At 36.1% G+C, this 16469-nt stretch overlaps 3 protein-coding genes across 10 annotated transcripts; 1 reads left to right on the forward strand and 2 right to left on the reverse strand.

Annotated features, from left to right (window-relative positions):
* On the forward strand, window positions 1-2592 carry LOC111776840. The gene is made up of 3 exons (XM_023656228.1): window positions 1-630; window positions 913-1086; window positions 2162-2592. The coding sequence occupies exons 1-3, from the start codon at window positions 193-195 to the stop codon at window positions 2363-2365; spliced, it is 816 nt and encodes a 271-aa protein (XP_023511996.1). The 5' UTR covers window positions 1-192; the 3' UTR covers window positions 2366-2592.
* On the reverse strand, window positions 546-7834 carry LOC111776811. Of its 8 annotated transcripts, none has more exons than XR_002812297.1 (9): window positions 7289-7834; window positions 7000-7077; window positions 6802-6882; window positions 6480-6634; window positions 5510-6384; window positions 4965-5161; window positions 3710-3861; window positions 3297-3457; window positions 546-636 (listed from the first exon to the last, which is right to left on the reverse strand). XR_002812297.1 is itself a non-coding variant. In XM_023656189.1 (6 exons), the coding sequence occupies exons 1-5, from the start codon at window positions 7745-7747 to the stop codon at window positions 5535-5537; spliced, it is 1623 nt and encodes a 540-aa protein (XP_023511957.1). In that variant the 5' UTR covers window positions 7748-7834; the 3' UTR covers window positions 4833-5161; window positions 5510-5534. The 8 variants fall into 8 exon arrangements, 1 of the variants encoding a protein (XP_023511957.1); XR_002812299.1 differs by lacking the exon at window positions 3710-3861 and adding an exon at window positions 5263-5365; XR_002812300.1 differs by lacking the exon at window positions 3710-3861 and having other exon boundaries at window positions 4965-5152.
* Window positions 7835-9116: 1282 nt separating this feature from the next.
* On the reverse strand, window positions 9117-12935 carry LOC111776796 (receptor-like protein kinase HERK 1). Its single transcript, XM_023656168.1, has 2 exons — window positions 9468-12935; window positions 9117-9387 (listed from the first exon to the last, which is right to left on the reverse strand). The coding sequence occupies exon 1, from the start codon at window positions 12291-12293 to the stop codon at window positions 9783-9785; it is 2511 nt and encodes an 836-aa protein (XP_023511936.1). The 5' UTR covers window positions 12294-12935; the 3' UTR covers window positions 9117-9387; window positions 9468-9782.
* Between the last annotated feature and the right edge of the window lie 3534 nt (window positions 12936-16469).

Genomic DNA, 16469 nt, shown 5'->3' on the forward strand with positions numbered 1-16469 from the left:
GTCGACTATATTATTTAAATAATTTGGAAGAAAATGGAGTATTTTCTATAACCAACAGAGATTTGATTATTTTTTTCTAAAGTAAACGATTTTAAAGTTGAGTGCTTTTTCCAAAATGAATAAAAGGTCAAAAAATACGTGACGTCATATTCCACGTCATCATCCGAACTCGCATGGATAAGTAGTCCCTCAATGCTGCATTTGCATTCTCCAACTTTCCCGAGCTTCCTCTTCCCTCTTCTCACGTGCCCACTGATCGGATCCTTTCATATTCTTCACGCGCCGCCGTCCTCCATGGCCTTCTCCCCGTTTCTTTCCGGCGTAACGCATTCCTCCGCCGACCTCGCAGGCGTTGATTTTGACTGGTTGCCCGATTCCTCTATCAAGCTTTGGAACTCTGAAGTTTCCGACAGTTGTGGCGACGGTTCACCGACTTCTCCGCCGCAACCCCTAACATTTCGTCGACCAACTAATAGATTTTTATTAGACCAATCTTTTAGCCTCCTTAACCCTTCTCTCCAAACAACCAGTAGTCTCCACCGCACCTTTTCTTCATCGTCGTCATCGCCACCGCCCCCCACAGCCGAGAGTCTTCCCAGCCGGCCGCTCTTCCCAGCCGGAGATTTTAAGGTGAGACTTGTAAAAATGAATGATTAATGATAAGGGACACTACCTTCGTACTAAGCATTTTGAGAGCTTATGTTTAAAGCGTAGGATCATATTCGCATCATTATAGTGAAAAATGCAAAGATCACATCCAATAATTTCAATTTAAGTCGTTCAAAATGTTACATTTTTATCGTTCCGAACATGTTCTAAGCTGCTATAACCATAGGTACCCTCCATGCAAAGGATCATTAAAAATATATATATATATGATATTATTAAATGGGGTTTGAATAATGAGTTCAGGAATGGGGATGGCAAAGGAATAAGCAGAGAGCAGAGAGTCCAGTTTCATGCGAAAGTAGCATCACCATTGAAGGGCTAAGCAGAGCTTGCAGATACAGTCCAGAAGAGAAGAAGGAAAGGATTGAAAGATATAAGAGCAAAAGAAACCAGAGGAACTTCAACAAGAAGATCAAGGTAAAGTCTTCTACTTGAAATTATGGATTAATTCTACACAATATTATTCTGCCTACATACTGTTTCCTAGATTCTATGTGCCAACAACTATAAGCTAATATTGTTGTTACTTTCACATTATCGTGATTTTTTCGCTTGTCATATCGATCTCTCTCACTTTAGGTTAAAAGGTCGTTTCAATATTTGGAAGGGAACGATGGAAAAGCCATAATTTAAAATCATCCTAAAAGTAGTCCAAGAAATGAGATGATCAAATCCTATGAATCATATTTGACCTTTGATCATAGGCTAATATCCTGTATCCATTTAGTGCTCTCTCCACTTCCTTTTATTCGGTCAATGATTATAAATAGAGAACTTTTACCATCGTTTAGATGTGATGGTTTAGCAAATATTCTCGTGGTATCATAGCCATTTGAGCAGTAGAAAAGGTTGAGAAATCGATTTGAGAACTTTTACCATTGTTTAGGTGTGATGGTTTTAGCAAATATTCTCGTGATATCATAGCCATTTGAGCAGTAGAAAAGGTTAAGAAATCGATTTGAGTCCACGAAGGAACAAGTGTACTTTCGAATTATGGCTAAACATAGTCTCTAACGTGAACCAAACATCACGGGCAATGAAGAGACCAACCACAACAACAATGACTTCCTCGGTGAGAGAGGAGAGCAAGAGACAAAAAAGTCATTGATGGGTTACTTTCCACACCAAATGAGTGTTGAGGAGGTTGCTGGTTCAAAGCAAGGTGGTGAAACTAGAGTTCCATCAACGTAATCCAACATGTCCCGACTCTCAATGAGAAGGAGAAGTTGGTTTTTCCAAATAAGATAATTTGATGAATAAAGCTTGAGGATGATCAAATGGATTAGAGTGTTAGGAAGTAGATGAGAAGAGGATTTGGAAGCCGGTGAAGAAATGATCAGGATTGCTAAACTAAAGGGGTTATGATACCATGAAAATATTTGCTAAAATCATCACACTTAATCTAAATGGTGGCGAAAGTTCTCTCTTTACATCCATAGATTACATGAGTGTTGTTAAAGTAATTCACACTAATATATGGGTGTGGTTAAAGTATGCTTGTAGGAAATCGCTAGCCGATAGTCGACCAAGGATCAGAGGACGATTCGCAAGGTACAACGACAACCCTGCGAAGAATTGTCCAATGCAGTGGAGTCATGAGCAAAAGGAAGAAGAAGAGGAAGAGGCAAATAATGGTGGTGAAAATTGGATAAAGTATTTCATTGATGCATATTCTTCTGCAAACCTAATTCCATGAAATCTCACACAAAAACAACAATAATAATGTAATTCTAGTTCCAATAGGCCTCTTCCATTCTGACCTGCCATTCACTTGCGTGAGAGCTCTATATTTACTAATTTGAGGTTCTATGTTTGTTTCGTATTTGGGATGTAAATAAAAAGGTTTGTTTTTTGTAATAAGAATCAATAATGTAACTCCTTTTCATCTTTTTGTGAAAAGGATTTGACATTGATTGGTGTGTAAAGATTGAGCCATTTTTGGAACTGATTCGAGCTCTGTTTGAGTGCTCGGGGGATAAGGGCTAAAGATAAGTCAAAAAGGTGGAGAATTTCAGTCACTCTCACTACAAAATGGATTGCAACTTAGTTTGGTGACAGTCGCAGTCTTCAGAATCTAAGCTCTAGCTTACTCACCACACCATTCCTTTCCACCAATTCATGCAATAGAATATTTAAAGTAAAAAAAAAAAAACTAAATTAATAAAAGTATCCCTAAAGTCTTGAATAGAAACCGTTGATACTTTTCAAAAATACCTTAGAACTTTTAAAATGGTGTAAAAAGTATTTGTTACCGTTATTCCTACATTTCAAAAGTACTCATGAACTTTCTAAAATAATATTAAAACATTAGTAGATAATCTATGAAATATCGCTAGATAGTTTTCTTTATAAAGGTAAAAGGGTGTTATAGTTCCAAGGTATTTTTGAAATAAAATAATACCGGTTTCATTCAAAACTAACTAAATACTTTTATTAATTTAACCTAAAAAGAAAAGGCTTTTTATGTAATTAGAAGTACTCTAAAAATACTTAAAAGCACTTCCAGCCACTTTTAGAAAAGGTTCTTAATTCGTACTGGTTGTCCTTCTAACTATGCATGTAGTTCTAAATTAAAATAACATAAATTGGCTGATTTATTAGTTGTTCATAGGCATATAGTTACTCACATGTGTGTTGCCAGCAATGAAGTGCTTTGCGGCTTTACAAGCAGCGGGGAAGATTCATGGAATTCCAAGCCTCCTACAGTTTGGATCCCCTGGTGGGTCAATTGGTTGGTTCATTAGACTGATAATGAGCCCCAACTTCTCTGGCTTAGCCATGGCCTCTTCTGCTACAAAAGGATTTTTAAAAATTGCAAGAATGGAGCTATGTATGCCTTTAACCAAGTCTACTTCCAAATTATGGTAATTGAGATATGCATACACTAACATAAATGGCAGAAAACTGTAAAAGTAAAATCAATCACCTGTAACCGCCCGCCCAAGTCTACGACTAGTAGATATTATCATATTTGATTCGTTACGTATCATCATCAGCCTCACAATTTTAAAATGCGTCTACTAAAGAGAGATTTTCATACCCTTATAAGGAATATTTCGCTCTCCTCTCTAACCAATGTGAGATTTTACAATCCACCTTCTTGGGGGCCTTAGCGTCTTCATAAGCATATCATCCGGTGTCTAGCTCTAATACCATGCGTAACAACCCAAACTCACCGCTAGCAGATATTACCTGTTTTGGCCCATTACGTATCGCTATCAACCTCATGGTTTTAAAACGCGTCTACTAGAAAGAGATTTCTACACATTTATAAGGAAGGTTTTGTTCCTCTCCCCAATCGATATAGGATCTCACATCTTTCCATACGAAAAAAAATAACTGGCCAACTTGAGTAATTTTTCATCCAAAATGGCCAACTTGAGTAATTTTTCATCCAAAAAATATGGGTTTTACGTGCCTTCAAGATCAAGAAATAAATGATGTTAATGATGTTTTTAACTGTAACTTTCAAATTTATTAAAGTAAACACTCCTCAAAATTATACTATTCGTTCCAATTTTACTAAAAAAAACTACACTATAATGGTTTTCCTAAAATAAAAATCATACCAAGAAAAAAGATAAAAAGAAAGGCATGTTGTGCCCCTGTCCTAAATGGAATAGTTAAAGTAGACTTGAACCCTACGGCATTCCTTTGAACTAACAGACCCAAATGGGAAGAGGGTGAATTTGAATGGAATTTACAATATAGTTTTGATGCTGAAATGGACAAAACCCCAATTGGTTTAGAGAACGCAAGTTGAAATTCTTTGGTGATAAATGATATAAGCTTGAGTCCTCATCATGGCAAATATTTATAGTTACGTATTAACTAAGCTCAGTGAATAAGAGTAGGTTACTTGCTGTTGAATGGACTTTGACCGTACCAACTGGAGCTTTACTCAATGAATAAGACATTGACTTTCTAAAAAGGTCCTTTAATGATCGTTTACACTACACACCCCTCTCACTTAACAACTAATTTAAATGGAGGTCCAGAAAACTAGAGACAATCAAGTTCATAAAACATCTATAACCTTTAAAATAGTAAATGACCTACGACTTCACCAGCATCAAATATTCTAAAACCAAGTGATAGACTAATTAACACCCTCATGAGTTCTTTGAAAGGAAAAAAAAAAGGGAACTTTTTGATACTCGATATCAAGAAAAAAAAATCATTGAGATTAATAGGTGCGATATGCATGCCTAAGTATTGTAAACAAGAATAAATGGTATCAATCAAGATAAATAAAACCGAAGAAAAGATAACTGCTAGCATTTAGTTTTGCGGACCTTCTTGAAGGCTAGCAGATTGATTGAGCGCTTGAACGGAAGCAATAGCACTGGGTGATGTCTCCTCCGTTTTGATCACTACTTCTCTGTATACGTTTCATGGGCTTTCTTGAAGGCCAGAGGGTTGATTAACCCCAAGCGAAAGCTTTGACACTGAATGATGTCTTCTCCTTTCGACGGGCATTTCCCTGCGTTTACTAGTTTCAAAAAAAATAAAATCAAGCAATTGAAGGTTTCAGTTGATTCAGTTTTCATAGTTCACGGAATTAAATAGGAAAACAAAACCAAGTTCAATCACCATGGAGGTTTCAGTTGGTATATCCCAAACTGATAATATTTTGTGGGGTTACAGTGAAGAAGTGAGCTTGTTTGTTGCATATATGTCAATTGTTTGGCGGCTCCTAGTTGAATATTAATGTTGACACTTTAATATGAATAATATAGTGGAGAAAATATACTCAAGTATCCAAATCAGAAGAACAAAGGCTGAAAGGGGAGGATAACAAACAAGTTCCATGTCTGATATCTCGATGGGAGTTAGGTACCTGTTGACAACACACCAGATATACACTACTGATCGGAAGGTGGTTGTGTGATCTCTGGATCAGCTTCTCCACTTTTCTGCTCTTCCATTAACACCTCAGATGTTTTTTGTCGAATCGAGATCAAATGATCATCTTTCAAACCAAGAGGAGAAACCTGACAATCAGCCATTGCCACATCCCCAGGCTTCCCAACTCTTGCATCGAGTAAACATTCTTCAGTTGTAAATGTACCGTCCATTATCACATTCTTTTGATTTTCTGAAACCAAATTAGTAGAAGTTTTGTCCCTCAACATATTTTCTGAACCAGTCAATATATCAGAACTTTTTAGACCATATTCATACTGATGAGAATCAACAGCCTCCATTTTAGAAGTTTCTTTTCTGTCATTTCCGAAAACTACAGCTGATACATCTCTGGTAGATGTAGGAGAATTCAGAAGCTCATTTGCTGATACTGCACTTAACTCGCTACTGGGTAGTGGGTTTTTCAATTGCACGTTATCAATGTCCATTTCAATAGGTTCTTCCATCTTTGAGGTCTTTGGCTGCGCAATTTCTTCAACAGTGCTTTTGCCTTTCTCATTCAACAACAGTTTTTCCTTAGAGCCTGATATTACATTCTTGACTAGAAAACCTTGAGGTGGCACGTCGTCAATGGCTTTCGCACCTCTCAATTTTTTATTAGAGGCAGCAAAAGATTTTGCTATATCATCCAATACAAAATCACCTTCACCACCTGATATAGGATCCCATTTGAACAAATCCGCTGACAAAGGGTCATTCAGATCTAATTTATCATCTGATGATATCCTTTCAACTGGAATGGTTTCCTTGTAGAATTGCTTTCTCTTTAGAGCATTAGCTATAAGATTCCTGAAATGCAGTACACATGAAAAATATGTAAATATAAATTTGTACCTTTTCAAATTACAACATCTCTTTTAATTATTCTTTTAAAGCACTCATACCTACTGTTCTTTGAAACAGCAGCTTTTGCGCATTCCATAGAGACACCTAGCAATGATGACAAGTTTGCGACATCGTAAGGTCCTCTGATTTCATTTACAGAGGGGGCAGCACTGGATAATATGAGATTCTTTCCTTTAGTCCAATCCACCAAGATCTGAAAGTTCAACAGGCTAAAGCACAGATGATAAGACGTGTTCATTCACACTAAGAAAGAAATTCAATATATTAACAAAAACAAGATATCAGAACATAACATTTCTAGTAGACCACTGGTCCACTACAACAATCTACGATGCGTGACACTACAAACTTTCATTTCACCTTAGCAGCGGATATCGTTTGCCTCCTATCATGAACATCGGAAAGGAGATCAGCGTACATGATTTCGAAGTAAACTCCACGCTGCGTAAAAAAGAAAATGGCCAGAAGGTAAAACTCAATCACCACAGACTAAAATTATGATACATTTATTTATGACCACAAGTATATCAAAAAACGAAAGATTAATGATTGACAAACCTGAATTGCAGATTTAATCGGACCTTGCTTCAAGCTGAAAGGCAGTTTCTCCGCAAAATCAATGGCAATTATATCTATCTACGTGATGAAAAACACAGTTAATATGGCCATATTGTGCAAACCAATGCAAAAATGATAAGTTCGAATTAGTAAAGAGGTTGCAACTAGAATTACTAACTTATGCAATCACTAATATCTCTCCACGCCAAACAAGATCATTGAATATTCCAAAAAATGCTACATTTTGTAGCTACATAATAAAATATATACACAGGAAAATCCGACATACCTCCAATTTCTCGCAAGCCTGCTCGAAGGAATACTGATTAAGAGGCTTCACAGCAATCAAATCGTAGGTCTTCAGAATAAGGTTGTCAGAATTGACAGCCATAACCTCGTGCAAACTGTTAACAGAAATAGTAAGACGCGTGTACTGCCGGAAACGAGAGGACCGTGGGACGCCGAGGAGATCCCGATGGAACTCTACGGAGGCGGAGAAGGATGGAAGGATACTGTGAAGAGATGAGACGTTGAGGAGGGGAATAGAACAACGGTCTCGATCGGACATCACTCCTTTGATTGTACGGTTGTAGGCGATACCAGAGTAGCCGAGCTCCATGAGTTTGGCCACAATCCTGATGCGATTCCTACTTGAAGAATAAGACGAAGATGATGATGATAATGATGATGATAATGATGATGATGATGAATGCTCGTCGTAAGGTATGTTGAGGTCGAAGAAACCCATGGCGATGATGAAAGAGCTTTGAATTGAAGAAGCACAGTGTTCAAGCAGAAAGGAGACTGAAACTTTGTAGAGCTCTGTAACTCTGTGAAAAAGGGGATAGACGAGGGGTTTAACGGCGGGAACGAAACTCGAAACTCCAGTGCCGGGCTACCCAGAACTGTCAAATTGGGCCCACATAGGGCCCACGTTCAGTTTTAAGCCCAAAAAGATGACGCAATGTCTATAAGATTGGGCCTGGAGAGATCCAGCTAGCAAGAAAAAGCCCGGCCCGAAATTCCCACCGATAAACAAAGTTTTGTAAAGTAATTTGCTTATTATTATTATTTAATGAATCAAAATATGAAGAACGTAATTACCATTCTCCATAATGTTCTCCGGTTACTACAATGAAAATTGAACTAATTATTAGTATTAATACCGAATTTTAAAATGTAAACGAGGGTTAAAATAGTAAATTCAATTTTTCAATTCAGTCCAATTTTATAACAAAACTTGGTTTGGTTTTGAAGATCTCATCCGCTCGTTTGATTCAGGAAATGGTTAACGGTTAACTTACATCACATGATATTCAGGTAAGTATATGTTGATGGTTATAACAACTCAAACTCACCGCTAGCCGTTATTGTCCTATTTGAGCTTTCCCTTTAGCAATTTCCCTCAAGGTTTTTAAAACTGCAAGAGAGAGGTTTCCACACCCTTAAAAATAATGTTTCGTTCCCCTCTACAATCGATGTGAGATCTCACAATCCACTCCTCTTCGAGGCCCAACATCTTCGTTGACACTTGTTCCCATCCCCAATCGATGTGGGATCTCACAACCACCCCTCTTCGAGGCCCAACATCCTCGTTGACACTTGTTCCCATCCCCAATCGATGTGGAATCTCACAATCCACCCCTCTTCGAGGCCCAACATCTTCGTTGACACTTGTTCCCATCCCCAATCGATGTGGGATCTCACAATCCACCCCTCTTCGAGGCCCAACATCCTCGTTCACGCTCGTTCCCATCCCCAATCGATGCGGGATCTCATAATCCACCCCTTCGGACCTTGGACAATTACTACAATGGTTCTAGAGTCCCTAATAGAAGTATCAAAATCATGTCCACGACTTAACTATATCCTGTGTCTCAATGGCATAGTCATATGGTGAACCAAACTATGGTTGAGCGTATCGAATAGAGGGTGTGCTCTAGTGAAGAAGGGTTGACTTAGTTAAAAGCAATATGCTCGAGAATAATCACGAATGGATAACTATTTAAGGATAGAGTAATCCCTTCATCCTCATAAATATTTCACTATCCTAAGAACATATAATGTGTTTATACCATATGCTAAATAAATACTGGAAAGAAATCGAGTGACTTGGATCAACCAATAACAGCAATTAAGATACATTGACAGTTGAAGAGAGGAATGCATGGCTGTTCATTACAGAGTTGAAATATTCAAGGTATCACAAAGAAAGCAATGCCCAGATGACGAATTTACCTATAAATTGCAGCAAATACATGCTCCAACAAAAAGAGGTTCAGAGCTAAACGCATACACGACAAAGCGCCTCGACACTGCTCCCAAACGGAGAGGGAAATTCAGAAGAGAATGACACACCATGGTCATTGACATTGCCAGGATGCTCAACTAACCAAGAAACATTATAAGACTAGATGTCTCAATGATTCTAGACAAACACGAAACAGCGAAACAAAACGAATACTTACGATGAAGTGATGCAAATCGCAATCGAACTACCTTGTTCGTTAAAGAAGTAACATGTTTGATGTATATTGCAAAGACTCGCCTGCATAAAACCCCTTCTGTACAAGAAAAGAACCCAATATGTTACATGTAGTTTGACATTGTTTAAAAGGACCTGCCTACATCGTCGCCTGGTGTATACAGAACGCCTCATATTCAGCTGCGTCGGACCAATTCAAGGCTATTATTTTTTTATGGGGTTGAAAGTGGTCCATGGGGAATGGATTAAATCGAGTATGAAGAATCGACACGATGGCCTAACGCTGCAGAAACATCGGTCATCTACCTTCAGACTTCACCAGCTGAGAGAACACCCTACTCATGGAGACTCCTGAGAGATCATCCACACCCGGAATGTCAAACCGTGTGGCGGAAACACCTGCCTCAACGTCGTTGAAATTGTTAATCTGTGGAGGGAGCTCACCGATCATATTTGTACTGTTATCTTCAGGATCGACTTCAACGACTGCTTCTTGTAGCTGAAGTGCATACTCCAAGTTCCATAATACATCTCCCATAGATGGCCTGTCGACTCCATAGTCAGCCAAGCATTTTTCAGCAGTTTCTCCAAACTTTCTAAGAGAAGTTGGTCTAATTTTTCCCACTAGAGTAGGATCAATGATTTGGTCCAACTGCCCTTTCTTCTGCCATTTCATTGCCCATTCAGCTAAGTTTACCATTTCTCTTGGACGGGTTGGATCTATGACAGGTCTTGCACAAAGGACTTCAAACAGAACAACTCCAAAAGAATAAACATCTGATTTCTCAGTCAGTTGTTGTCTCCTGAAATATTCGGGATCGAGGTACCCGAAACTTCCTTTCACGGCTGTACTAACATGGGTTTGGTCAATTTCAGGCCCTGTCTTCGAAAGCCCGAAGTCAGCGACCTTTGCCATGAGCGTTTCATCGAGTAAAATATTAGCAGACTTGACATCACGATGAATAACTGGTTTAGCATAACCAGTGTGGAGGTAATGAAGTCCTCTAGCGGCTCCAATGCAGACCTCTAATCTCTCCTTCCAGCTCAAACTAGGGAAATCAGAACCATATAGATGGCTCTTCAGGGTCCCCTGCTCCATATATTCATAAATCAGTATCATCTCATTCTTCTCATCACAGTACCCAATCAACGATACAAGATGACGATGACGGAACTGTGATAGCATCTCGATTTCAGTTTGAAACTCTGCCAGTCCTTGTTGGGAACGTGGGTTACCCCTCTTCACAGCAACTTTGGTGCCATCATTTAAAACTCCTTTGTATACTTTCCCAAACCCTCCAATACCAATAACCCAGCTCTCATCGAAGTTATTTGTAGCCTCTTGAACTGTTGCGAACGGTATACGATATCCATAGTTGGAAGCAGCACTTGTGATAGTGCCATTTGAGTATTTACTTCCCATAGTGTGTGACATTCCTCCAGCAGTCGATATTGAAATCCATGTTTTTGATGGAGCTTGATGCATTCCCTTTCTTCTTCGTCTGTTCAGTATAAACAGAACAGCGACCAACATAGCTGCAACAAATGCACCAACGGTTACGCCCACAATCACGCCAATGTGCTTATTGGAAGAAGTCGAGTTCAGAAAACTAATTACAGAGTCTTCCCCACTAAGACTGCCAACTGAGTTGTTCATTTTCATGATTTCCAGACCATTTAGAATAGCATTTGGATACACATTGGCTAAATTTGCTGGGCCAATGCTCACAAGAAGTATGTCATTCTTGATCAATCCTGTAACAGCGTCCATATAGTATGGAGTGGCCAGAGCATTGTTAAGAGGAATACTAAGATCTAAATCCCGAGCGACCAACCACGAGTCAACGTAAACATTGAAATAAAGTTGGTGTAGAGCTTTGCTCACAATGTCACAAAAGTGAAACCGAACAAGGTACTGAAACTCCGGGTCCACTTTAAATCGCCATGTCACATTGAAATTACTGCTTGGATCATCCTTTGAGTTCATCTCGGTTAGGGTACCATAGACAACATTTGGAGCAATCTCTGGAGCTGCCCCATCATCACTGTATTTAACAGCTGCAATGTTAGAGAAACTTATAGCAGAATTCTTATTAACTAGAAAGCTCTCATCAGGAACCCAACTCCGTGCCAGAGGATCATTATCTGGAGAAACCTTTGGCCCACCCATATTAACCCTAGCAACTGTCTCATATGCCAGAGAAGATAGCCCGTCGAATTTACCAGACGGTTCTAACAAACTGGCTTCATCAGTAATGAGAATGTCAGGAACAGAAGTAACTTCAATGGCATTCACATATGCAAAGGAGCCATTAACAGGAGTAAATATAACTTCAAGAGTATCTGAAGCTACGTTAACAGAGAACTCTTTGACCACAGGATTCTTCACAGCAACTAAATCTCGCAGCAGAACAAAATTTTGGGTCGAAACACTAAAATTTGCAGCACTCATATTGAAGCCAGGAAACACAAATGGATAGAAATAGAGACGGATCCAGTGCCTTCCAGCCGTAATTGGAAACTTGAATTTTGATGATCCAGTGAAGATTCTAGCCGTTCCAAACAGCGACGAATCATTAGAAGAACTGGCAGGTACTGAAGACGTATTAGCCAGAATGACTTTCGGGGTGGAAAGCAACTTGGAGGCCAAATTATCGGCCATGAAAACACGATTACCCACGGATACATTAGCCGGCGATCCACAGTCAATAAGATAATTATCTACCGGATTAAACAAACAAGAAATGCACGGCAGCAACGAAATGAACAAAATCCAGAACAGTAATCCAAATCTTCTTCTACAATCCATCGGTAGAAGTTTCTAGAGCTAATCAAGAAACAGAATCACAAACAAAACCTGATTCGAAGCAACTTTTGAAAAACTAGGGTTTATGATGAAAAACAATCAGTCGAATGTTTGTTCAATCAGAATCCATGAAAACGACCGAGAAATTAGCACTTTCTTTATCATCAGAGATCCAAACAGTGATAGAACCAGATTTATATCCCGAGCAGGAGGCAAATTTGAGGCAAACAGGGAAGCAAAGTACAATAAATCTCAAAAAGCGCCAACTGGGATGAAGTTGAAGACAGCTTTAAAAGCGCACAGATACAGTTCCATTACATGCAATCAGAGCAAAGCAACAAAAAAACAAAAGAACGATCAAATGATCACACAGTCAAAAGGGGGCTAGAACGCGGACTGACAGCTGAATTCTTCTGGCAAAACTCAAAATCATCAAGTTCATCTCGGGATAGAACTTGTAAAAGGGTAAAATCAAGGGGAAAATGGATGCTAAACGGAGAAGAAACTTCGAGGAGGAAGAACAGTTGAGCTTTAATGGCGGGATTCAAAAGTAACAGAAAGAGCAAGTTTCAGAGTTGGGTAAACTGGTTTGAATCCAGCAAGAAAACGCCACAAAAGAACAGAACCCATTGACGAAATGTGAAAAAGTTTATTATTCGCATTTATTCGATTCCATGAAATTAAAAATAAATAAATAAATAAATTGGAGCACAGGTGGAACGAAGTTTGAGCCGTCCATCACGAGGCAGTCGTCAGTTAGCACATGGATTTCGGGTTTTTTGGGTCCGAGTCCGAGTCCGAGTCCGAGTCCACTCACAAGTATTAATACAAAATTAATTTAAAATACTAAAATATATCTTTAGTTTCTTTTATTTATATATATAATGCAATAATTGATTATAATTCAACGAATTTTAAAATTCAATTAATAAATAATTTGTTAATTTAAGCTCTAGCCACGTGTAATTGTCTCTTTTTTTATTATTATCTTATTGAATTATATGATTTATTAAAAAATATTAATTTTTTGGACATATTAAATACAAAATCTAAATTTTAAAATATATATATATAAATTTCAGGAGGTGTAATTTAAGCTTATATTTGTTGTATTAAAATATATAATGTATTTTTTATTTTTTTATTTTCGAATTTCATTTTCTGGTATAATATCTTTATTTGAAGAGTAAAATTTACGCCTGGTTGAACGACTTTATAAAGAGAATATAAATGATGGATGTTTATTTAAGGAATGTATAAATGCTTTCTTCTTAATTTATAGATATGAAAGGTTTTTTTTTTTTTTTTTAAGTGAAATAAGAAGAATCTAGCTTTTTCGAATTCACTCTACTATCAACTGGGTTGGCTTATATTACAAGTTAACGAAGCGTTGACCAATCAAAATATGCCACGGTTAGTCAAATGCAAATTTTCTCACCGTTCAATAATTGGTATGTTATTTTAGTAGTTGGTCTGTTTTTTAGTAGTTTATTGAATAAAAATATTATTAATATCAGAATTTAGTGAAGTTATTGATAGTTTGAATTAATCAACATATTCCTAATCAGTTAGTATTTGGATAATATATTAGTTATGAAATATATTTTAAATATTCGTAATTATTTAATATTTTTCTTCCATAATTCGAGTAGTAATATATTTTATTTTATTATCAAGATTTAGTTACTTTATATTTTTCTTATTTGTAGGTATTAGTTGGTATCTTGTAGCTATTTTTCATTATTAATTTCATTAAGTAATAATATTTTCAGATCTATTCACACTTGTGAATGGTAGATATTGTGTCAATTAATGATATTGAAATTCATTTATTTTATTGGAAGTGTTAAGGATATTTAGTAATAAATTATAGTTTACCGTATATATCATATTTGATATTTTATTATATAATAAATATCTAGATATTTGTCTTCTTACCGTAGACATCTTTCAATTTATTACTCTTTCCATATTCTTGTAATTTATTTTATTATAAATCAGATAACTTTCGCACCATTTTAGGTGTGGTGGATTAATCAAACATTCTCAAGAAGTAATAAAACATATATGCAATACGTAATTTACGACACCCGAGTAAATAAGGAATACATGAATGAACCAATACTACATTCAAACACGAGCAATCCTAAATATAGAATAATTAAAAATAAGTAAAAGTTACTATTTATACCAATATGGTGCACCTTCATTTTTATGGCTTAATCATATGAACTTTATAGTTAAAAACGTATTTTGTTTGGAGCAATTCTATGTCCAGTAACCTCCTGAATTTTTTTTTTTAACAAACTTGTGAGTACGTGCTGAAATAATCTGTGTTGGTTTTTTGAGATATTGTTCGTTCTTAAAATCGGAAGTAACGTGACTGTATTATAAGGGAATGTCAAGACATCATATGGAAAATTTGGATTTCAAATCGTGCTCGAACAATAATATCGTTGAAATATATAATAAAGCTAATCAATTATTCAATTGGTTGTGAGGACAAGCTAGCACAATAAATCATCAATAATTTTTAAAAAGTTGTTTTTATCGACAAATATTAGCTAACCGGCAGGAATTTTGTGACAAGGCAGTTAAATATGCTGTCGGAAGTGTAATAAGTAATAATAATTATTATAAACACAAGTACAATAATTCATTTAAAATAAAGGAATAATAACAATTTTTTTATTTTTTTTTTTTGTTAAAAAGTATGGGAACGAGAATTCAACATCTAACATCTTAGTGAATATTGACTATATTTATGATATCTAATAAATATTTGAATTATACGGAAAAATGTGAAATAAAAATAATAATTACAAATAGGAAAATAAATGTTACAGTAGTAATAATAACAACACTCAACTTTAAGTAAAAGAAAACATAATAACTTAAAAGATAAAATTTAAGATTTTGTTTGCCTATTTTTTAACCCAAGTAAAAAGGAAGGAAGTAAATTTTTGGTTGAAATACAAATGGACTATATTATTATAATAGTTAAAAAAATTTTAAAATAATCTATGAGGTGTCGATACACGACTTTCATCCATGTATTACAGTAAATTTAATTATGAATTTTTATTTATAAAAATAAAGAATATTAATACTACATTTAAAATTTCATATGTATTTTTTAAATATAATACTAACCGACAGCGTAAAATATAAAAAATTTTAAAATATTAAAACTTTTTTTAAAATTTACGGATATATTTTTTTAAGTAAATGTAAATTTGAGATGTAATTTTATTAATTTTGCGTAAAATTTTTAAATATAAATTAGGAAATAATGTGTATGGATAACGTGGTTGACGGGGCAATTTATGACGCGTTTCTCTATTATTTATTACACAATTGCTTGCGGCTGCTCGCCACTTGTCTCCCTTTGGTAGTTGAAATAAAGACTTCCATTTTTTTTTTTTAAACACAATTTGTCAAAGCCAGCTGGCCATATTACGTTTTTAGGGTTTATGTATGGATTAATTAATTACAGTGGAATTTAAAATAATAATAATAAATAAAATTAGAGGGATATATTGTTATTGAAATTAAATTCCTCCAGCCACCTACAAAGTAGTATATATTTTAAAATATAACATAAATTACTTTTATTTTTATATATATATATATATATATATATATATATATATGAAATTTTCAATATACTTATTCAAACAAAAATAATAAGTTAATAAAAACAATATTATACAACAATCGTATAATAAAACATAAACTCTCGCTCAAGATCAACCTCATGAAAACCTTATATTCCCTAAAGAGGTTCTACCCCGTAAAAACACTCTTTAATGGAACTTTAGCTTTAGCTGGTCGTGATCAATAAACCACCGGTTTCGCTTGGTGGGCCGGGAATACCTGACTTATCAATTTATCCGGTAAACTACTGGGGGCTCATGTAGCCCATGTCGGATTAATCGTATTCTGGGCCGGAGTAATGAACCTATTTGAAGTGGCTCGTTCGTACCTAAGAAGCAAGTGTTGGATTCAAAGCTAGTGTTAAAGATTATAAATTGACTTATTATACTCCTGAATATGAAACCAAAGATACTGATATCTTGGCAGCATTCCGAGTAACTCCTCAACCGGGAGTTCCACCCGAGGAAGCAGGGGCCGCTGTAGCTGCTGAATCTTCTACTGGTACATGGACAACTGTGTGGA

The sequence above is a fragment of the Cucurbita pepo genome, chromosome LG16, assembly GCF_002806865.2.
Source record: "Cucurbita pepo subsp. pepo cultivar mu-cu-16 chromosome LG16, ASM280686v2, whole genome shotgun sequence".
NCBI lineage: Eukaryota > Viridiplantae > Streptophyta > Magnoliopsida > Cucurbitales > Cucurbitaceae > Cucurbita > Cucurbita pepo.

What these genes read in the sequence shown, in the direction of transcription:
- LOC111776840 (XM_023656228.1), top strand. Translation starts at nt 193, where the DNA reads ATGCTGCATTTGCATTCTCCAACTTTCCCGAGCTTCCTCTTCCCTCTT. An exon ending in TCCCAGCCGGAGATTTTAAG is followed by an intron (nt 631 to 912) that starts GTGAGACTTGTA and finishes TAATGAGTTCAG; the next exon opens with GAATGGGGATGGCAAAGGAA. An exon ending in ACTTCAACAAGAAGATCAAG is followed by an intron (nt 1,087 to 2,161) that starts GTAAAGTCTTCT and finishes GTGTGGTTAAAG; the next exon opens with TATGCTTGTAGGAAATCGCT.
- LOC111776811 (XM_023656189.1), bottom strand. Translation starts at nt 7,747, where the DNA reads ATGGGTTTCTTCGACCTCAACATACCTTACGACGAGCATTCATCATCA. An exon ending in AAACGATATCCGCTGCTAAG is followed by an intron (nt 6,635 to 6,801) that starts GTGAAATGAAAG and finishes TTGAACTTTCAG; the next exon opens with ATCTTGGTGGATTGGACTAA. An exon ending in GCTGTTTCAAAGAACAGTAG is followed by an intron (nt 6,385 to 6,479) that starts GTATGAGTGCTT and finishes ACTGCATTTCAG; the next exon opens with GAATCTTATAGCTAATGCTC.
- LOC111776796 (XM_023656168.1), bottom strand. Translation starts at nt 12,293, where the DNA reads ATGGATTGTAGAAGAAGATTTGGATTACTGTTCTGGATTTTGTTCATT.